Source organism: Triticum dicoccoides, chromosome 3B, assembly GCF_002162155.2.
Source record: "Triticum dicoccoides isolate Atlit2015 ecotype Zavitan chromosome 3B, WEW_v2.0, whole genome shotgun sequence".
Lineage (NCBI taxonomy): Eukaryota > Viridiplantae > Streptophyta > Magnoliopsida > Poales > Poaceae > Triticum > Triticum dicoccoides.
This window is the reverse complement of record NC_041385.1, coordinates 546,312,239-546,336,253: the sequence shown is the minus strand read 5'-3', so window position 1 is coordinate 546,336,253 and position 24,015 is coordinate 546,312,239. Positions and strand designations below refer to the sequence as shown.

Sequence of the window (24,015 nt, the reverse complement as noted above, 5' to 3'; positions counted from 1 at the left end):
CCAAAACCCCCCCACCGTGGATGGTTCATGTGGTGATTACGTAATGGCAGGCTGCAGCTGTACAGTTCATGTTGGGTTATGTGCTAAGTGCTCCAGTTGACCTTCCTCTTAAAATCATATAGTATCATTATAATGCAGCTTACTAGGCACCAATATAAATTACTCTAACTCACCAGAATGACAACAGTAGTAGAAACGAAGCAAGAAGCAATATCTGCGGACTAGCTGCAAAATAATGAGAATTTAACCTCTTAGATGATTATAAACAAGAGAAGAGAAAAGATCATGTAGTGTAAGTGGATAAAAGTGGAAGGACTATAGCAAAGCTAAACACCAGGACAACATACCCATCAAAACAAATCCGCATCCATGTACCCAACAAACCCATTTCTCACAAGTAGCGATGACGGTAGATACGAAATACGCAAGGAATACTGCAACATGGTTGACAGAAAGGAAGTCAGTAGTAATGACGGTATTTATGAACTATGCAAGGAACACAGCCAAACTGAAGAAAGAAGTTAATATGTGGTTATACTGATTCTAGAGCTGCCACAAGCACTTTTATATTACAAAAATATGTCAATAATGAAAAACATTTTGCATCAACTAATGTTAAAAAAAACATTTTGCATGAACTATGAAAACTGCACTATGACATACTGACTGACAGCGAACATATAGCATGACTAAAATAAATCTGCTTCTGGAAATTTTTAGAGTTACAAGTCAATTTAGAATTAATTCGACACTAATATCGAAAATGATCGTGCACTACAGGAATTATTACAGCTCCAATTAGGATGGAACATACTGGTTAACAGAGAAGCAACAACATGACTTTTACAATGTTTATTTTTGTTATGAACTTAATTGAACTTTATTTTTAATTCAGCAGTAACCCGTAATCAAATTGTTACGCATGAATCAAACCTATTTAAGGACACACATAACAGAACTGCAATAAGAGAAAATGGCAACCAAAAGAAAACTAGCGTATATTCTGCTGGCTGTTATAGCAGTTACATTCCACTATCAGAAGGAAAATTAGTATATTTCAAGAAGAAGAAAACAGGTTTATTGTCACTATTAACTGTTATAGCAGTTACATTCCACTATCAGAAGGAAAATTAGTATATTTCAAGAAGAAGAAAACAGGTTTATTGTCACTATTAACACTCCAGCAATCAAGCTAGCACTAAAGCATGATCAGTAGCAAACTAGCAAATCAAGTTAGCATGAATTGCATCTTGAATAGTACCAACCATATAGAACACTTGAGGTTCATTAGCAACTAACTATGTTATGCAGGAATTTCAAATGTGCAGCAATGGAAAACAATAATAAAGAGACCAAACATACATAGATGATAAAAAAAAATCAAATATTGTACTAATGCTTTTCTCACCTATGTTGCATAGGCCAATCATAAAATGGAATATCTGCAAGAGATATAATATACCATTAAATCTGGCAGTTGAGCTCATAGCTCGAAGGGAGACAAAAGTCAAAACACTAGATTATCTACTTAAATCGTCATTCTAAGATCTGGCATGAAACCCCAATAGCCTAACTATTAATTTGCAATTGGACTTGTCAGTTGTCACATGCAAGGAGCCTTCGTATTTGTTGCTTCCAAAATAAATAGGGGCTCCAAAATATACCGTCATTCTGGCAGTCTAAAGCAACTATACGGAGACCTGCACACTGCAGCGGGTATTTTTAGGTTATAGGATGGAACATATTATTTTAGAGATTACATAATGGATGAGCACTGTCAGGCAAGGAAACGGTTAGGACAGAGGGCTGAGTGGACCGGAACAAGATGGGTGAGATAACACGCAAAGGATCGGAAGGAAATAACAGGCTGGGACGGAAACCAAGTTCAACCCAACAGCTACGATAAATTGAGATGATACAAGCTGTGAGTTGAGAAAATAGCACTAATTGTTGTTACTGGGTATCATTTCTTTAATTATATAGATACTCGATTCATGACACAGTAGGATGCTTACACATAAACATCAGGGTACCTACATGGCATCACTTTTGGGGTGAATAATACAGATTTAAAACAAAAGGCATTATACATCAGCATCAGGGTACCTAAATGGAATCGCTTTTGGGGTGAATATTCCCAACTTTAAACAAAAAGGAATTATTATGATATGTTGATACTTTAGAATCCAATGGTCTGAAAATAAATGCAATCTCAACTTTATATAAAGTGTGATACTACAAATACTCAAATAGTATAAAAATATAGCGGCCTAAATGAGTATCGGAAACGAATAAGTAAAAAATACATAATAACATAAGGCAGAGCAACTTCCTTTTAACAAGTATAAGGACTTATGTGGAAGATGGGGAAAAATATTATGTTTGAGCTATCCAGACTGGTGCAATTTTTGGGCTTGGATATTTGTGTAGCTTCATATTTTACCACTTTATAGAAAATCAAAATATTTGTTTCATTAAAAAAAACTGGTTACCTGTTGTAAACTAAAATGTAAGGGCCAAATAAGTACTTATCCGTGATAACCAATTAACAATCGAGACATTAATGAAAGCAATCATAAATCGTTACAGAACAACGTAATAGGCAGCCTGAACAACAGTACATAACTATTTTACAAACCTTTTGCCGAGTCCATCCATGTTGCTGATTGTGCCTGTGAATTCTCGCTAACTGCAAAAAGAAAAAAGAAAAGTTATTCTTGGTAACGGGATATAAAATGTCGGATGTAAACGACGGATTTAGTGCAAAATGCAATGGAAACTGGTCGGCGGTCCTTGTTCTACATGTAACTCCATTCGATATCTCTGATCCATTCCAACCAAAAAATTCTACACTTCATTTGTACACAACTGATCTTGTCAAGTTCAATCATTAGTTGTGTGGCATACTCAGACCCCGGTATGCCAAATTTCTTCCTCCAGCACCGCTGATCAGTAAACTGTAGATAATACTCGTGGAAACGATGCATGTAGTAACACCTAGTGACACCAGAACGACACGTTGGCCTGGAATCTGTGGACGAATAGCAACACAGCACAGCTGATGCAGCTGGCCCTGTCTCACTGCTGCTGAAACGAGCAAAAGTACCATGCGCAGGAGGCCGTGCAACCCCACTCCTTGCCCCGCTGCCACACGAAGGCCAAACACGCACCACCAGCGTGCAGCCCCCCGTGAATCACAAATCACAAGCATAGGAGCGATACACGGCACGGCAGATCGAATCGACGCACCTGCACGAAGGCGGTGGCAGCAATGGCGGCGTCAACGACAGCTAGCGCGGCCTCGGCGGCGATGATAGGAAGCGGCAGGCAGCCTCCGCCGTCCCCGCTGGCAGCGCCGCGAAAGGGCGCGTAGTAGCGGCTCATGCCGGTGGGCGAGGAGCTCGCTGCGGCGACCGGAGGATCAGCGGGCAGCTGGGGGTGGCGGGCGACGCATCCCGCGGCGGGCGGGAGGCCCGGGGCTAGGGTTCGGGCGAGGATTGGGGCGGAGGAGGGGAGGGGAGGGGAGCTCGACCGGAGGCGGGGGTGGAGGAGGAGGTGGAATTGACTGGAGGAGGCAGCACCTGTTGGATTGGAAAGCTCCCGGGACCTTGGTTCGGTCGTGGATGGTGAGTGCCAACGGATGGATGTTCAGCTGAAACCTGGCGATGCGAACGAGTGTGGGGCCCCGGAATCACCGTCCGTTCGTACAGCAGCTCCCCGTGTCTCAGTCACGTGGGTGTTTTGTCTTTTGTTTTTTTATGATGAAACGACGCAGCTCAGCACAGCTCATGGAAGAGCTGCAAATTGTTGTTTCTTGAAAAAGCAACATGTATAATATGATTCCCGCAAAAAAAACATGTATAATATGATCATAAAGTAACAGTGCAACATATAGCATAAAGATTTCTCGCAAAAAAAAATATAGCATAAAGATTATGTTGGATAAATTAGCAATTTTCCGATTGATTTAATCCGAAAATAAATCATGAACATGGCATATACTACAATACTAATCTGTTACTGATATTTAACCATGTAAGCATGGTACTATGCATATAGGAAAAACATCTACGTGAACAGCAAGTATGGCTAACACATAAATAATCAGGAGAGGGGTAAACAAATTATACACTCCAGTCAGCCGGGTCAAAGCCACGACAACAGTGGCGGCAATACCCTTGGCAACCTTCTTTCTCAGACTCGGTCTGGCTCATGGTGATGTCAAAGAAGACGAAGACGAAGACGTAGTCGAAGTAGCGGATGAAGATGAACAACGTCGAGTACTCGCGTTCAAGACGCTCTCAAAAAAACCTAGCCGCTCTTCTTTTGGTGCAGCATCGCAAAGGACGGTGTTGTGGTTTTGTCACAGCAAATGTGTTAGTGAAAGGACTTAGGTGTGGGGTCATCGCAGCTAGGTTAGCTTGAAGGGGTTGAACGGAAACAAAAGACACAAAGAGTTTACCCAGGTTCGGCCCCTCTCAACGAGGTAAAAGCCTACGTCCTGCTTCTAGTTGTATTGCTTGAGAATCGATTACAAGGGAGCGAATACACTTGACCTAACTATCGATCAATTGTTTTCTGAGTTAACTCGCCATCGGGTCTCACCTTTATATACACAGGTTGAGACCCGGAGGCTTACAGAGTCCCGGACGGCTCACACACCGTGGCCGGCTCGGTTTCTAATTAGTCATGCCTTACAAGGCAAGTCATCATGCGGCGGTTCACAGGCCCGGGTCTTGGGTTTTCACCAGGCCTGCCTCCATGAGCCGATGTCTTCACACCTTGGGCATCCTTGGACCTTCTTCATATTAAACCGCCAACGGTGTAACCCGGCCCCTCCTGGGCGGGTCACACCTCGGAGCTATATCCCCAACATTAGGCCCCAGGTTGACTTGAACTTGTTCATGTCAATCTCCAATGTTTTAACTTTAACAGAACTGCATCAGTGCCTAATTTTATGCAGACCACTGTAACCCGCCATGACGTCATGTAAATAGAATCCTTGTAACCCACCATGACCTCATGTGCATTAATATCGCACAGGACCCAGTATATCTTAACAGATCTTTATCCTTAATGGGCTTCCAAGAAATTGAGGCGCCCGCACCGTAAACATAATCATCTTGCCTCCTTGATTTCCGCACATGCCATCTTATCATCTTCTTATAAATAGGGACATGGGGCCCTCTTTTTCATTTTTACCCCTACCTTCGCCTCTTCTTCCTCCTAACGACCGACGCCTCCAGAGCACTGCCGCCGCCGTCAACAGCTTTGTCTTGGCTGCTGCATCAACCTGACCCCGACCAGAAAAACTATGACGCCCCTCCGCTGTCCATCAGCATCACCAGGTGCCTATCCCCTTTTACTTCCAATCTACATTAGGGTTCCTCAGTTCATTAGTGTTCATCGATATCCATCGGCGTTCATGAGAGTTCATCACGGTTCCTCCATTACTCTGCTTTAGTTGAATCCAAACGGAACACAAAAGTCGTGCGGTAGTAGTCCTAGCACTCATAGAATCATCCCCTTTTTGCCAGATTCAGTTTTGACTGCTTTGGTTCTTCCGCCCCCATTCTAGGGTTGAGATTTATTTTTCTTTTTGAAACTGCCGCAGATCCATAATAATAATTGTAATTTGTAAAACCTGTTTACTCCACACTTAGCAGATTTTAGCAATCTTGGATCTATAGGTACTTGACCCACCCTTCGCGGCTTAACTGTAAATTTGTGACCCGCCAAAGATTCTAGAAGTTGTTTCCAATTAACATGCCAACATGATGTCGGCTCATATTTCTGTAACAGCTCCTGATAATAACTGTTGGAACATTATGTAACCACCTTAGGCGGCTCACATTGTAATTATAAGCCGCCATGCCTCCGTCCGGCTTTTAAAATTTGCCACCGGCTTTGTACAGCAATAGGGAATTTATCACCTTTTATTTTCTGATCACAGCTTATCACCTCCTATTCGACATGACTAAGGCACCTGCAATTTGTGACTGGATCGGGACTATTTGGACGCCAAGCTCTCCAAACAAATGGATGACTTCCGCAACATGATCGTGAGCCGAGCATCTTCCTCAACTTCGTCACCAAGATGGTGTCACTCAAGTCGCCACTCGTCGTCATACTCATCTTCCGATGCGAGTCCTCCTCGACGCGACAACACTCAAGACCGACAGGCACAAGAAAATCCATTCCATGGCAATGGCCTACAAGACCAAGTTCGAGCCCGTGAGCAGGCACGGCGCCATGAGCGAGCCGCCATGGATCAAGAACAACCACCACCGCTACTCATCATCGCTTCGGTCCCGACATCGACAACGACCACTTCATCATTTTGACACCCCGACCGTGCATAAGGACGATAACCTCAACGACATCATTGTACATATTCCTTTCCTTTGCATTGATAGCCCCGAGCCTATTGCGTACCTTACCTATCAAGACTAGCGAGTTGAGAATTGTCGGGCCACGCTATTTGTGCACCTTAGTGACATGCTTGCACCGCATAGCTAGTTTTAGCGTGCAATCATCTTGCTATCATCATTGTGCCATAAGTATCTCCCATGCATATCTTACATACTTGTCTCATATCATACTTGGCTCGAGCATCAAGCATATAAAAAAAAGAGCAAACAGCTTTTAAGCAAAAGAGGAGATACAAAAGAGCTTGTAAGCAATAGAAATAGCATTGAACCATTTTGCATAGTACACACACTTTGAGCATACATACATAACATACTTGCGATTGAAGATGGCACGTTTACTCTCATAGGTTGGTGCACAAGCGTATCTTGCCCACTTGAGCAATCGAGCTAGCGTCTCTCTAGAGTTGTGCAACAAGAGCATTTTCCGTGGCTTCCACATTTTGAGCTCGTTACTTGGTTGCACGACCCCATTTATCTATTTGTGTGTGTGTTTCCGTTTGTCACCATAGCTGATCTATTTGCTTTACATTGCAATTTTGTGAATCTTCCTCAACATTTTCAATATCTTGGACTAACATTTGCTTGGAATTTGTGTCACTTGTCCTAACCAAGCCACTCTATAAGCTTTAATTTGTATGTGTGAGTGAACAAGTCCGGTATCAATTCCACTATTCTATCATATCACATTGAGTGACACGGGATACATCCTCAACTTTGGAAACGGTATATTGGTATTCTTTATCTCATTTCCTACTCACCTCTACTCGAATCTTGTGATGGATAGGCAAAGCACAACATCTTCGGTCCTCAACCGTATCGAGTGACTCGCCATCACATATGACACATCGAAGCAAGGAAAAGGGACTACCTCGACGACAAGTTGGACGAGCACATGGAGGACATCTGACACATGTTGGCCAACTACAAGTCTTCTTCCCCTTCGTCATCTTCACAGTGGAGACGCTCCAGTCGCACACCTTCAGAGCGGCCACACGATTCAAGTACCACGCGACACCGTCATCATCTTCGAGACGCCCGTCAAGACCACGAACAAGACCATGAAGAGCGACCTTTTGGACGAGAGTTGGCTTCTCTACCACCCCCGTGCACACGAGCCCTCGACCCCCATGCACACGGGCCCCCGTGCACACGGCCTCCTACACCCCCATGTGCACGGGCTCTATAGAACAACACCATCGACCCCGAGGTTGCGGCCTCATCAACAACTTCGGCATCTTCGCCAAGTGACTTCAAGGCATCTTCGCTTTTGGACGTACGGCATCTTCGCCTACTTCCCACGAGTACGCCTACTTCGACATCATTAAGTCCAAGGCGATCACTGTCAGTGTCAAAATCGGCGGATCTCGGGTAGGGGGTCCCGATCTGTGCGTCTTAGGCTGATGGTAACAGGAAGCAAGGGACACAATGTTTACCCAGGTTCGGGCCCTCTCTATGGAGGTAAAACCCTACTTCCTGCTTGATTAATATTGAAGATATGTGGAATACAAGAGTAGATCTACCACGAGATCGTAGAGGCTAAACCCTAAGAGCTAGCCTATGATGGTATGAGTGTAATTGTGATCGACCTTCTAAGGACCATGCTCTCCGGTTTATATAGACACCCGAGAGCTAGGGTTTACATGGAGTCGGTTTACAAGGAAGGAAACATAATATCCGGATCACCAAGCTTGTCTTCCACGCAAAGGAGAGTCCCATCCGGACACGAGCCGAAGTCTTGAGTCTTGTATCTTGACGCTTCTATAGTCCGGACAATGAATATAGTCCGGCTGTCCGGATACCCCCTTATCCAGGACTCCCTCAACAGCCCCTGAACCAGGCTTCAATGACGATGAGTCCGGCCCGCAGTCTTCTCTTCGGCATTGCAAGGCGGGTTCTTCCTCCGAATACTCCAAGGTTCCCATCATGACGAACAGTGTTCAACATCTTCATCAATGTTGTACTCCTCGACTTCAGTGTATCAATAATGATCATTTCCATGTGTCGAGCGAATGTGAGGAGTCGAGGCATTTTTTGCATTTGCCACCCTCGGCCCTTCGAGCTAGCCGTCTATTTGAAGAGACGGGGATTCCCAGATCCAAACCTCACTCTTCCTCCTCGAGCAAGCATCCAATAGAGCGCCCAGAAAAAACATTCCAGCATGGCCAGTCGTCGCAGCTCTTCTGCTCGCTCCCCCTGCCCCAAGCCGGGAGACTGGGGAGAGTGTTCAGTTTCTCATAACCGTTTGATAAAGTTACAAACTCAAGGGCTCCTCCCGCCGGCATTCATGGTCCATGTTCGAGCCGGAGTTGCCACCTATAACGGCGGAGAACAAGCGGAGAGATCCCCCAATCCATCTCCAGAGGAGCGAATATGCTTAATTCCGCATCTGTTAAGGGGTGTCGAGTTTCCTATTCATCCATTCCTTCATGGGCTTCTGGAGTTCTACGGCCTCCAGTTGCACAGTCTTACCCCAGTCTCCATACTGCATATAGCAGGGTACGTGGCCCTTTGCGAGCTATTTCTAGGCTGTGAGGCTCATTTCGGATTGTGGAAGAAGTTGTTCTGCCTTGTCCCCCGCAACCAGGGAGAATCCCTATGTCAAGTGGGCGGGGCCGAAGTATGGCGTATTGCTGAGACCGGATACCTGTCTGGTACTCTCAAGAAGGCTCCAGACAACTGGGCTTCAAAGTGGTTTTATATTGACGACGCTCCTCTTCCGGATCCAATCCGGACATGACTCCCCAAGTTCAGTAACTCTCCGCCGAGGGCGTGTCTAAGCTGGCGCCCCCGAGGCCCCTAAGAAGAGGATTCAAGGGAAGTACATTTCTTGATGAACAGGATAAAGTTACTGGCCAAATCCGGACTGACGATAGTCGAGGTGATGGCAATATGTATAATGCGGGGAGTGCAACCGCTTCAATATTGGAGCAATCCCATGTGGCACTACAACGGGACAGATGATGCCACCCGCTGCAGCCGTAAGGGTCCAGACTCCCCCACCGCTCTGGCAAGGATACTGTCTGACCTGTACAAAGGAGAAGAGGAGGAATTCCTCCATATCAAACCGCGAGACGGATTCTCCATGTACAATCCCCCAAACTGGGTAAGTTGTCATTTATTTTATCGCTTCACTTATTGTGGCGTTCTTTGCTAAAGTTACCTGCGTCGATATTTCCAAGCAGGAACTGAGGAGGGACGTGGAAGGAATCACCAACCCTTCTCCGCAGCCAGAGGACCCCGAAAGGGCCCTGGATCCAGGACTCGAAGAAGACCCAGATGAGGCCGTGGAGCTTGTCGACAGGATGTTTTATCGGACGAGCCGTGATGGCGCCCTAGTGGCTATTACCATCGATTATCCCAGACTATTACCTTCGTCGCGTGTAAGCCAAGCCGAAAACTTGATCCTCCGAAGAGAATTCTTTCCTGATGTCACACCTTATCCCTGATATGTCGTGCCTTTTCAGAAGCGACGTTCGGAGTGCAGGGCCGAGCCCCTAGGGACCCGTCAGCCACAGCCGTCCGGATTGGGCAGGCTCAAGAGGAAAGCGATTAGAGACGACACGCCTCTACAGAGGTAAGAAAACAACTTGTCATGCAATTTTGTTGTCGTTTGAAGTATAACAGCGCCCTCCGTACATTTTGGCAGGAAGAGGAGTATCTGGACTGTATCCGGAGATCCTGCCAACCACACCTCCACCAGTCGGGCTCCAAGACCAACTTCGAGAGAGGAGGCAGACGTAGGGCCGACGCCGCATAGTCCTCTGACAGGGGACGCAGATATGCTCTCCGCCATCAATTCGGAGGTAGAGAGCGTCATGGATCATCGGCGTCGACGGGCCGTGCTTCGCAACAACATCTTCTCCGAAGAGGCGTTTAATGCCTTCAATTCGAGAGACGCATACATCTGAGCTGCTCAAAGCGGACTTGCCCGAACGACAGTCCAGTATACCAAAGATATACGAGTAAGAAAGCTTGATGAGCATATATATAGTAGTAGCCCCTGAGACTTGAAATGGTTGAAACAACAGTTTTAAGTATCAATTCATGCGCAGGTTCTTGTTGATAAGAAGGAGCAATTGGCTCGGGAGCTAGAGGAGTGCAAGACTCAACTGAGGGCCACAGTTGCCAAGCTAGAGGAATTCCAGAAGGCCTCGTGTGGTAATATTTATCTGAATTATGTGAAAATGCACCAGTTGGCAACCGGCTAGTATGACAAATTTAATAGAGAGTTCTGTAGACAACCCCAGAGTAAATCTGGAGGGCGGCGGGGAGGACGAGTCGCATCTCCAGAGGCAACTAAAGGCCGGCGAGCGCATCCTGACGCAAGTGAAGCATGATAAGAATATGCTCCAAGATGCCAATGTTCGGCTGGACGTGGAATTGAAAGACGTTCGCGCACAGCTGGCGGACTCCGTGAAGGAGAACAAAAGGCTTCACCGCGGCATTTATCGTAAGTGCCTAAACGAACTGTAGTATAGTTCGGCGAGGAAGCATATTGAAAAAGTTATGGTTGCAGGAATGCTGACGGGTTGCCCTGAGGAGGAGATGCCCGCATTTGCAGGTGATTTACTGCAGGACCTCTCACAACTGCACGAGCGAGCTCGGCAGGTGATGCAGGGCATTGCGCGGTCTTTGTGGCCATCAAGCTCCCTGCCGAAGGGCATGGGGGGGGCTTGTGGACATGCTTCAGGGAGCACGACAGCGCTTCCGTTTGTGGAAGATATCCGCCTGCCGGCAAGGTGCAAGAGAAGCATGGGCGATGGTGAAGATGCGCTACACCAAGCTGGACCCGAACCATATGGCCGAAGTTGGACAGGTCGGGCCAGATGGGCAAGAAATTCCCGTGAGTCTGGTATATAACCAGGTGGCGTTAGCCGCAAAGTATTCGCAACAGGATTGTAAGTTAGATAGCATGTTGGATGGTATAGAGGATGAATATAATCAGTCCAAATGACTGTGTAATTCGACGGACATAAGTAGCCCCTAGCCGAATTGAAAATCATTTATCGTGGCGGACCTTTTCGCTTCAGCCCCCGGATCCTAAAGTCCGGGTGTGTCCGAATACCCGCTTGGTTATATAAAACCGGAGTATGCGTGGAGACCAGGCGTAGGGGTCATAAGTGCTTGAACAGACAAGTACACAGGAGCCAGGCAACCCAGCTTGGCCACGTCTTAAGTCATATCGATGCATATAATGGTGAAGAAAAGGCACACATGGAAAAAGAAACGCATGTGTGATGGGCAAGAAGCCCTTAAAGTAATTTATATTAAGCTTCCGTATAGGAAGCCCCCAGGTAAAGTTTACACACATAGTGCGGTCGGAGTAATTCGGGAATCCGCACTGTATGAAATACTTGTGTGAAAAGAAGGAGATCGAGAAAGGAAAAAGGGAGGGAGCATAATTGAAAAAGGAGGGTTAAGGAGACGAACACTGAGTTCGGCGCTAGGCATAGAATCTCCAGAGTCTGGCCGCGTTCCAAGGGTTCGGCTCGAGTCTGTTATCGGATGCATTACATAGCGGTACGCTCCTCCAGTGAGAACTTTGTCGATGATGAAGGGGCCTTCCCACTTGGGTTTGAGCTTGTCCTTCTTCTTCTCTGGTAAGCGTAGAACGAGTTCGCCAATATTATAAGTTTTGGCCCACACTTCTCTGCTTTGGTATGGTCAAGCCTGTTGCTGATAGAATGCGGAACGGGCCTTAGCGACATCGTGCTCCTCCTCCAGGGCATCCAAATTATACTGCCGATCTAACTCAGCTTCCTTCTCTTCTTACATGCGTACGCGTGGCGAATCATGTATTATGTCGCATGGTAGTACTGCTTCCGCGCCGTACACCATAAAAAAGGGTGTGTATTCGGTGGTGCGATTCGGCGTGGTCCGCAGCCCCCAGAGTACAGAGTCGAGCTCCTCGACCCACTGAGTATCCGACTCTGTCAAGGATCGCACTAGTCTGGGTTTGATGCCGCTCATAATAAGATCGTTTGCCCGTTCGACCTGGCCATTTGTTTGAGGATGGTAGACGGAAGCATAATCAAGCTTAATGCCCATTTTGCCGCACCAAGATTTCACCTCATCGGCCGTGAAATTCGAGCCATTATCGGTGATGATGTTGTGGGGGACACCGTATTGGTGTACGACCCCAGATATAAAGTCTATAACTGGTCCGGATTCGGCCGTTTTCACTGGTTTGGCTTCTATCCATTTGGTGAACTTGTTAACCATGACCAATAAGTATTTTTTCTTATGGCTTCCCCTTTAAGGGGTCCAACCATATCCAACCCCCAGACCGCGAAGGGCCAAGTTATGGGGATTGTTTGGAGAGCGGTAGGGGGCATATGGCTCTGATTGGCGAAGAGCTGGCAACCGACGCAGTGTTGGACAAGGTCATGCGTGTCTGCTCGGCCCGTCGGCCAATAGAAACCTGTACGGAAGGCCTTGCTGACTAATGCTCGAGCCGCAGCGTGGTGCCCGCCCAGTCCGGCGTGGATTTCAGCCAAGAGATGCCGCCCTTCCTCTTCAGAGATGCACCTTTGGAGCACTCCGGTAGTACTTTTCTTATAGAGTTCTCCTTCATGGACTTTGTAAGCTTTAGAGCGCCGGACAATGCAGCGTGCTTCATTTTGGTCTTCAGGGAGCTCCTGCCTATTTAGGTAGGCCAAGAAAGGCTCAGTCCACGAGGCGATAACAACAATTATTTCGTGGGCTGATGATGTTATTTCGGTGGTAGAACCTCCGACTATGTCTGATAGTTCGGAATCTGGGGATGTATTCGGATCCGTGCTGGTATTGCCGGACTCCCCTCCCCATACCACGGATGGCTTGAACAGCCTTTCCAGGAATATGTTAGGTGGGACGGGGTCGCGTTTAGCACCGATGCGTGCAAGGACATATGTCGCTTGATTGTTTTCTCGAGCCACATGGTGAAATTCGAGCCCCTCGAACCGAGCTGACATTTTAAGGACGGCATTGTGATAGGCCACCATTTTCGGATCCTTGGCATCAAAGTCTCCATTTATTTGTGATATTGCGAGGTTTGAATCCCCGTGCACCTCTAGGCGTTGAATGCCCATAGAGACTGCCATCCGGAGACCGTGCAACAGAGCCTCGTATTCGGCTGCATTGTTGGAGTCTGTGTATAATATTTGGAGGACGTACTGGACCGTGTCCCTGGTGGGAGAAGTCAGGACTACACCTGCTCCCAATCCGGCCAGCATTTTAGAGCCGTCAAAGTGCATGATCCAGTTAGAGTACGCGTCGTACTCTTTAGGGAGTTCGGCTTCCGTCCATTCGGCGACGAAGTCAGCTAATACTTGCGACTTGATAGCCCACCGGGGCTTGTACATTATGTCAAACGGAAGGAGTTTGATGGCCCATTTAGCAATCCGGCCCGTGGCATCGCAGTTATTTATTATATCGTTGAGTGGTACTTCGGAGGCCACCGTAATCGAACACTCTTGAAAGTAGTGTCATAGCTTTCGGGATGCCATGAAGACTGCGTACGCAATTTTTTGATAGTGTGGGTATCGGGATTTGCATGGGGTGAGGACCGTGGATACGTAATAAACCGGCTTCTATAGTGGGAATTTGTATCCGTCAACCTCTCGTTCGACGACGAGTGCTGCACTTACAACTTGATGTGTTGCAGCTATGTACAGCAGCATAGGTTCGCCGATAGTTGGCGCTGTTAGGACTGGATTACTGGCCAATAAGGTCTTTATTTCATCTAGTCCGACCGCGGCTGCATCTGTCCACACGAAGTATTCGGTGCGCCGAAGGAGGCGATAAAGAGGTAATGCCTTTTCTCCTAACCTGGAGATAAAGCGGCTCAAAGCAGCCACGCATCCAGCTAATTTCTGGACGTGTTTGAGGTCTGTTGGTATAGCCAACTGTGACAAAGCTCGGATTTTTGTCGGATTAGCTTATATTCCTCTATTGGAGATGATGAAGCCCAGCAGTTTTCCAGAGGGGACACCGAAAACGCATTTCTCCGGATCTAGGTTGATGTTGTATGTTCGTAAGTTGTCGAACATAAGCCTCAAGTCATCAATTAGGTTTTCAATGTGTCTTGTTTTAATGACTACATCTTCCACGTATGCCTCCACTATTTTGCCAATTTGCTTTTCCGGGCATGTTTGAATCATGCGTTGATAGGTTGCTCCGGCATTCTTAAGCCCGAAAGGCATAGTGTTGAAGCAGAAAGGGCCGTATGGCATTATGAAAGCTGTTGCAGCTTGGTCGGACTCTGCCATCTTTATTTGATGGTATCCAGAGTATGCATCGAGGAAACACAGCGAGTCGTGTCCGGCTGTGGCATCGATGATTTGATCGATGCGAGGGAGGGGAAAGGGATCCTTGGGGCAAGCCTTGTTAAGGTCTTTGAAGTCGATGCACAGGCGCTAGGATTTGTCCTTCTTTGGTACCATTACCAGGTTCGCCAGCCAATCCGGATGTTTGATATCTCTGATGAATCCGGCCTCAAGTAATTTGGCTAGCTCCTCCCCCATGGCTTGCCATTTGGGCTCCGAAAATCGCCTTAGGTCCTGTTTAACAGGTTTGTATCCCTTTAGTATGTTAAGGCTGTGTTCGGCCAATCCACGTGGGATGCCCGGCATGTCCGATGGGTGCCAGGCGAAGATATCCCAATTCTCGCGTAAGAAGTCGCGCAGTGTGGCGTCCATAGTGGGGTTCAACTGTGTCCCAATGGAAGCTGTCTTCATGGGGTCTGTTGGGTGGACTTGGAATTTGACTATCTCATCTCCGAGTTTGAATGAGGTGGACTTGGGTCGCTTGTCGAGTATCACGTCGTCCCTGTCCACGGTGGCGCGTAGCATGGTTAATTCTTCTGCCGCTAGGGCTTCGGATAATGCTTCCAAGGCCAGCGCTGCGGTTTTGTTTTCGGCGCGGAGTGCGATGTCCAGATCACTAGCTAGAGTGATGATTCCATTGGGTCCGGGCATTTTAAGCTTCATGTACCCGTAATGGGGTATGGCTTGAAAGCTCGCAAACGCGTCCCGCCCTAGAAGGGCGTGGTATCCGCTATTGAAAGGAGCCACTTGGAATGTGATTTCTTCGGACCTGTAATTCTCTGGGGTGCCGAATACCACGTCGAGTGTGATTTTTCCCGCACACCGAGCCTCCCGATTAGGGATAATTCCCCTGAAGGTCGTGCCACTCTGTTCAATGCGGCTTTTGTCAATCTCCATCTTTTTGAGGGTTTCTTCATAGATTAGGTTCAATCAGCTTCCGCCATCCATGAGTACTTTAGTGAGCGAAAGCCATCCACTATTGGGCTGAGGACCAGAGCGGCCGGCGCCCGGACGGACTGGACTTGGGGTTCGTCACTGGCATTGAAGGTTATAGCAGTGTCATTCCATGGATTTACTTTTGCCACATGGCAAATTTCGAGGGAGCTTCGATGCGCTCGCTTGCGCCTATTGTTTGAGGCGAAGGTCTCGAAGACTGTTAGCACCGTATTGTGTTCTTTGGCGGGATGTGGTTCTGCTTTATGGCTCTCGAGGAGATCCTCGCCACTCTTAGCTACCTGCCGGAGTATCCAACATGCTCTAAGGCTATGGGTCGGCGTAGCGTCTGGCGTGCTGTGAAGCTTACACGGCCCGTTGAGCCATCCTTCCAATACGGTTCCACGCCCTGGGGCGGGCTTTGGTTTCTTTGGAATTGAGTTGGTCGACTTACGAGAGTTCGGCAGTTTAGTTCGGACAAAGGTTCCGGTTAGGGCCGTACTATCCCAAAATTCTGTCTGGGTTTTCCAGGCACTTTCCATCGCACAATACTTTTGTACTATGGTTGCCAAGTCTGTAAGGTGCTCTATGTCACGATGACTTATAGCATTAAGGAGTCCTTTGTTCGTGTAGTTTCTGTAGAAAAGAGAGACTAAGTCCTCCTCGTGGCAGTCCTTGGCCTTATTAAGAGCAAGGAGAAATCTGGCCCAGTAACGATGTACCATCTCCTGGGGCTCCTGCCGGACATTGGAGAAACGAATTAAGTTCGAGCGGGCGTCATTGGCTGAAGCCGGATTTTGATCCGATCTGACGCTCGGGGGCACGGGAAGTACCGAGCCTGACAGTTCGGGATCTGGAGTATTACCTAATCCCTTTGGCCCAGCGCCCGATTCTAAGTCTGGGACCTGGGTCATGTAGTCCTTTGGGTGGGTGTTCGGCTCACTGAATTCGGTGATCCGAACATAATTCGTCCTCAAAGTTGAGGGGCGACCCACGTGTGATTCCTCCACTACCGCTATCTCATGGGTGGCCGGCGGGGATCTAATGTCCCTCTGGTCGGGTTTAAGCCCAATCCGGTCATAGTCCGTAGCAACTCCCAAGGCGGCGATGCGATCCAAGAGCTCGTTAAGAGAGGAGAGATCCATCGGATCCATCTGTTCGGAAAGCTCCGAACCAATGCGAAGGTTATGCGTGATGACCCGAGAGGCCAACGTCGGTGCGACAGCCGATGGGGCGGTCATAATGAAGCCGCCAAGCCGGAGACTCTGGCCTACAGCCAGCGCTCCCTCAAAAGTGATATCGTCCTTGACAACGAGACGAGCCATCGAGCCCTTGCAGCGGCGACACAGAGGAACTCTCAATGAAAGCACCAATGTCGGTGTCAAAACCGGCGGATCTCGGGTAGGGGGTCCCGATCTGTGCGTCTTAGGCTGATGGTAACAGGAAGCAAGGGACACAATGTTTACCCAGGTCCGGGCCCTCTCGATGGAGGTAAAACCCTACTTCCTGCTTGATTAATATTAAAGATATGTGGAATAGAAGAGTAGATCTACCACGAGATCGTAGAGGCTAAACCCTAAGAGCTAGCCTATGATGGTATGAGTGTAATTGTGATCGGCCTTCTAAGGACCATGCTCTCCGGTTTATATAGACACCGGAGAGCTAGGGTTTACATGGAGTCAGTTTACAAGGAAGGAAACATAATATCCGGATCTCCAAGCTTGTCTTCCATGCAAAGGAGAGTCCCATTCGGACATGAGCCGAAGTCTTGAGTCTTGTATCTTGACGCTTCAATAGTACGGATGATGTATATAGTCCGGCTGTCCGGATACCCCCTTATCCAGGACTCCCTCAATCACCTACGAGGGCGACACTTCCATCTTCGGAAGCCCCTCAAGGAAGACGGCCGAGCATGGGAAATTCCCGTCGGTCATGGAGACAAGCTATGAGGTGCCACATCATATGGGTTGTTGGAAATATGCCCTAGAGGCAATAATAAAATGGTTATTATTATATTTCCTTGTTCATGATAATTGTCTATTGTTCATGCTATAATTGTATTGATCGGAAACCGTAATACATGTGTGAATACATAGACCACACCATGTCCCTAGTGAGCCTCTAGTTGACTAGCTCGTTGATCAATAGATGGTCATGGTTTCCTGACTATGGACATTGGATGTCATTGATAACGGGATCACATCATTAGGAGAATGATGTGATGGACAAGACCCAATCCTAAGCATAACACAAGATCGTGTAGTTCGTTTGCTAGAGCTTTTCTAATGTCAAGTATCATTTCCTTAGACCATGAGATCGTGCAACTCCCGGATACCGTAGGAATGCTTTGGGTGCACCAAACGTCACAACGTAACTGGGTGGCTACAAAGGTGCACTACAGGCATCTCCGAAAGTGTCTATTGGGTTGGCACGAATCGAGACTGGAATTTGTCACTCCGTATGACGGAGAGGTATCTCTGAGCCCACTCGGTAATGCATCATCAAAATGAGCTCAATGTGACTAAGTAGTTGGTCACAGGATCATGCATTACGGAACGAGTAAAGTGACTTGCCGGTAATGAGATTGAACAATGTATTGGGATACCAACGATCGAATCTCGGGCAAGTAATGTACTGATTGACAAAGGGAATTGTATACGGGATTGCTTGAATCCTCGACATCGTGGTTCATTCGATGAGATCATCGTGGAACATGTGGGAGCCAACATGGGTATCCAGATCCCGCTGTCGGTTATTGGCCGAAGAGCTGTCTCGGTCATGTCTGCGTGATTCCCGAACCCGTAGCGTCTACACACTTAAGGTTCGATGACGCTAGGGTTATAAGGAAGATTTGTATGTGATTACCAAATGTTGTTCGGAGTCTCGGATGAGATCCCGGACGTCATGAGGAGTTCCAAAATGGTCAGGAGGTGAAGATTTATATATGGGAAGTTGTCATACGGTCACCAAAAATATCCGGGGGCATACCGGTATTGTACCGGGACCACCGGAGGGGTTTCGGGGGTCCACCGGGAGGGGCCACCTGTCCCGGAGGGCCTCATGGGCTGTAGGTGGAAGGGAATTAGCCCCTAAGAGGGCTAGGTGCCACCCCCCTTGGGCCCATGCACCTAGGGTTTGGGGGAACCCTAAGGGGGGCAAGCCCCCTCCCCCTTGGCCCCCCCCTCTAGATCCCATCTAGAGGGGCCGGTCCCCTTCTCCCTATAAATAGAGGGGTGGAGGGAGGGGTGCAGCACCACATCCAAGGCGCAACCCCTCCCCTCCCCAACACCTCTCCTCCTTCGCAAGAGCTTGGCGAAGCCCTGCCGGAGAACTGCCACTCCATCACCAACATGCCGTCGTGCTGCTGTTGGAGCCTTCTTCCTCAACCTCTCCCTCCTCCTTGCTGGATCAAGGCGTAGGAGACGTCACCGGGCTTCACATGTGTTGAACGCGGAGGCACCATTGTTCGGTGCTTAGATCGGATTCGTCCGCGATCTGAATCGCTACGTGTACGACTCCTCCAACCGCGTTCTTGCAACGCTTCCGTCTCGCGATCTTCAAGGGTATGAAGATGCACTCCCTCCTCTCTCGTTGCTAGTTACTCCATAGATTGATCTTGGTGATGCGTAGAATTTTTTTAATTTCTGCAACGATCCCCAATAGTGGTATCAGAGCTAGTTCTATGCGTAGTTTCTATGCATGAGTAGAACACAAGTTTATTGTGGGCGTCGATTTTGTCAATTTACTTGCCACTACTAGTCTTATCTTGTTTCGGCGGCATCGTGGGATGAAGCGGCCCGGACCGACCTTACACGTACGCTTACGTGAGACAGGTTCCACCGACTAACATGCACTACTTGCATAAGGTGGCTAGCGGGTGTCTGTCTCTCCCACTTTAGTCGGATCGGATTTGATGAAAAGGGTCCTTATGAAGGGTAAATAGCAATTGGCATATCACGTTGTGGTTTTGGCATAGGTAAGAAACATTCTTGCTAGAAACCTATAGCAGCCACATAAAAAAACTTGCAACAACAATTAGAGGACGTCTAACTTGTTTTTGCAGCATATGCCGTGTGATGTGATATGACCAAAAGGATGTGATGAATGATATATATGTGATGTATGAGATTGATCATGTTCTTGTAATAGGAATCAGGACTTGCATGTCGATGAGTATGACAACCGGCATGAGCCATAGGAGTTGTCTTAATTTATTGTATGACCTGCGTGTCAATGAATAACACCATGTAATTACTTTACTTTATTGCTAAACCATTAGCCATAGTAGTAGAAGTAATAGTTGGCGAGACAACTTCATGAAGACACGATGATGGAGATCATGATGATGGAGATCATGGTGTCATGCCGGTGATGATGATGATCATGGCGCCCCGAAGATGGAGATCAAAAGGAGCAAAATGATATTGGCCATATCATGTCACTATTTGATTGCATGTGATATTTATCATGTTTTACATCTTATTGCTTAGAACGATGGTAGCATAAATAAGATGATCCCTCATAAAATTTCAAGAAAGTGTTCCCCCTAACTGTGCACTGTTGCGAAGGTTCGTTGTTTCGAAGCACCACGTGATGATCGGGTGTGATAGATTTTAACGTTCGAATACAACAGGTGTAAGCCAGATTTACACAAGCAAAACACTTAGGTTGACTTGACGAGCCTAGCATGTACAGACATGGCCTCGGAACACAAGAGACCGAAAGGTCGAACATGAGTCGTATAGAAGATACGATCAACATGAAGATGTTCACTGATGATGACTAGTCCGTCTCACGTGATGATCGGACACGGCCTAGTTGACTCAGATCATGTATCACTTAGATGACTAGAGGGATGTCTATCTGAGTGGGAGTTCATTAAATAATTTGATTAGATGAACTTAATTATCATGAACTTAGTCTAAAAATCTTTACAATATGTCTTGTAGATCAAATGGCCCATGCTAATGTTGTCCTCAACTTCAACGCGTTCCTAGAGAACCAAGCTGAAAGATGATGGTAGCAACTATACGGACTGGGTCCGGAACTTGAGGATCATCCTCATAGCTACCAAGAAAGCATATGTCCTTGAAGCACCGCTAGGTGAAGCACCTGTCCCAGCGAACCAAGACGTTATGAACGCCTAACAGTCGCGTGTTAATGATTACTCCCTAGTTCAATGCGTCATGCTTTACAGCTTAGAACCGGGGCTCCAGAAGCGTTTCGAGCAGCACAGAGCATATGAGATGTTCCAAGAGCTAAAAATGGTTTTCCAAGCTCATGCCCGTGTTGAGAGATACAAAGTCTCCGACAAGTTCTATAGTTGTAAGATGGAGGAGAATAGTTCCGTCAGCGAACACATACTCAAAATGTCTGGGTTGCACAACCGCTTGTCCCAGCTGGGAGTTAATCTCTCGGATGACACGGTCGTTGACAGAATCCTTCAGTCGCTCCCACCGAGCTACAAGAGCTTTGTGATGAACTTCAATATGCAGGGGATGGAGAAAACCATTCCTGAGGTATATTCGATGCTGAAATCAGCGGAGGTGGAAATCAAAAAGGAACATCAAGTGTTGATTGTGAATAAAACCACTAAGTTCAAGAAAGGCAAGGGTAAAAAGGGCTTCAAGAAAGACGACAAGGGAGTTGTCATGCCCGGTAAGCAAGCTGCCGGGAAGAAGCCAAAGAATGGACCCAAGCCTAAGACTGAGTGTTTTTATTGCAAGGGAACTGGAAGCGGAACTGCCCCAAGTACTTAGCGGACAAGAAGGCCAGCAACACCAAAGGTATATGTGTTATACATGTTATTGATGTGTACCTTACCAGTACTCGTAGTAGCTCTGGGTATTTAATACCAGTGCGGTTGCTCATATTTGTAACTCAAAACAGGAGCTGCGGAATAAGCGGAGACTGGTGAAGGACGAGGTGACGATGCACGTCGGGAATGGTTCCAAGGTCGATGTGATCGTCGTCGGCACGCTACCTCTACATTTACCTACGGGATTAGTTTTAAACATCAATATTTGTTATTTAGTGCTAGCTTTGAGCATGAACATTGTATCCGGATCTTGTTTAATATGAAATGGCTACTCATTTAAATCCGAGAATAACGGTTGTTCTATTTATATGAGAGATATGTTTTATGGTCATGCCCCGCTGGTCAATGGTTTATTCTTAATGAATCTCGAACGTAATGTTACACATATTCATAGTGTGAATACCAAAAGATGTAAGGTTGATAATGATAGTCCCACATACTTATGGCACTGCCGCCTTGGTCACATTGGTGTCAAACGCATGAAGAAGCTCCATGCAGATGGACTTTTGGAGTCTCTTGATTATGAATCATTTAACACGTGCGAACCATGCCTCATGGGTAAAATGACCAAGACTCCGTTCTCCGGAACAATGGAGCGAGCAACCAACTTATTGGAAATCATACATACTGATGTGTGCGGTCCAATGAGCGTTGAGGCTCGCGGTGGCTATCGTTATGTTCTCACCCTCACTGATGACTTAAGTAGATATGGGTATGTCTACTTAATGAAACACAAGTCTGAGACCTTTGAAAAGTTCAAGGAATTTCAGAGCGAGGTTGAAAATCAACGTGTCAGGAAAATAAAATTTCATACGATCAGATCGTGGAGGGGAATATTTGAGTCACGAATTTGGCACACACTTAAGGAAATATGGAATTGTTTCACAACTCACACTGCCTAGAACACCTCAGCGTAATGGTGTGTCCGAACATCATAATCTCACTCTATTGGATATGGTGCGATCTATGATGTCTCTTAACGATCTACCGCTCTCATTTTGGGGCTATGCTTTAGAGACTGCCGCATTCACTTTAAATAGGGCTCCGTCGAAATCTGTTGAGACGACACCGTATGAATTATGGTTTGGGAAGAAACCTAAGTTGTCGTTTCTAAAAGTTCGGGGATGCGATGCTTATGTCAAGAAACTTCAACCTGAAAGCTCGAACCCAAGTCGGAAAAATGCGTCTTCATAGGATACCCTAAGGAAACCATTGGGTATATCTTCTACCTCAGATCCGAAGGCAAGATCTTTGTTGCCAAGAACGGGTCCTTTCTAGAGAAAGAGTTTCTCTCGAAAGAAGTAAGTGGGAGGAAAGTAGAACTTGATGAAGTACTGCCTCTTGAAGCGGAAAGTAGCGCAGCTCAGGAAGATGTTTCTGTGGTGCCTGCACTGGCTAGAGAGGAGGTTAATGATGATGATCAAGGTACTTCGGATCAAGTTGCTACTGAACTTCATAGGTCCACGAGGACACGTTCCACACCAGAATGGTATGGCAACCCTATCCTGGAAATCATGTTGTTAGACAACGGTGAACCTTCGAACTATGAAGAAGTGACATCGGGCCCAGATTCCAACAAATGCTTGAAGCCATGCAATCCGAGATATGATCCATGTATGAAAACAAAGTATGGACTTTGACAGACTTGCCCGATGATCGGCGAGCGATAGAAAATAAATGGATCTTTAAGAAGAAGACGGACGCGGATGGTAATGTTACCATCTATAAAGCTCGACTTGTCGCTAAGGGTTATCGACAAGTTCAAGGGGTTGACTACGATCAGACCTTCTCACCCATAGCGAAGCTGAAGTCCGTCCGAATCATGTTAGCAATTGCCGCATTCTACGATTATGAGATATGCCAAATGGACGTCAAAACAGCATTCCTTAACAGTTTTCTTAAGGAAGAATTGTATATGATGCAGCCGGAAGGTTTTGTCGATCCTAAGAATGCTAACAAGGTATGCAAGCTCTAGCGCTCCATCTATGGGCTGGTGCAAGCATCTCGGAGTTGGAACATTTGCTTTGATGAAATGATCAAAGCGTTTGGGTTTATGCAGACTTATGGAGAAGCCTGCGTTTACAAGAAAGTGAGTGGGAGCTCTGCAACATTTCTCATATTATATGTGGATGACATACTATTGATGGGAAATGATATAGAACTCTTGGAAAGCATAAAGGCCTACTTGAATAAGTGTTTTTCAATGAAGGACCTTGGAGAAGCTGCTTACATATTAGGCATCAAGATCTATAGAGATAGATCGAGACGCCTCATAGGTCTTTCACAAAGCACATACCTTGATAAGATATTGAAGAAGTTCAATATGGATCAGTCCAAGAAAGGGTTCTTGCCTGTATTGCAAGGTGTGAAACTGAGCTCAGCTCAAAGCCTGACCACGGCAGAAGATAGAGAAAAGATGAGTGTCATCCCCTATGCCTCAGCCATAGGGTCTATTATGTATGCCATGTTGTGTACCAGACCTGATGTAAACCTTGCCGTAAGTTTGGTAGGAAGGTACCAAAGTAAT

At 46.9% G+C, this 24,015-nt stretch overlaps 1 protein-coding gene across 2 annotated transcripts in view; it reads right to left on the bottom strand.

The window, feature by feature from the left end:
• The window catches only part of LOC119277000 (tobamovirus multiplication protein 1-like), a 10,585-nt gene extending 6,998 nt beyond the window's left edge, over positions 1-3,587 (bottom strand). The window contains exons 1-5 of one of the 2 annotated variants that reach the window (XM_037558196.1): positions 3,250-3,587; positions 2,639-2,689; positions 1,409-1,442; positions 348-434; positions 174-225 (exon numbers count right to left, since the gene is read on the bottom strand). In XM_037558196.1, the coding sequence (XP_037414093.1) occupies positions 174-225; positions 348-434; positions 1,409-1,442; positions 2,639-2,689; positions 3,250-3,384 (359 nt within the window). In that variant the 5' untranslated portion in view covers positions 3,385-3,587. The remainder of the gene's footprint in view (positions 1-173; positions 226-347; positions 435-1,408; positions 1,443-2,638; positions 2,690-3,249) is intronic. The other variant, XM_037558197.1, reaches the window with a different exon arrangement.
• Between the last annotated feature and the right edge of the window lie 20,428 nt (positions 3,588-24,015).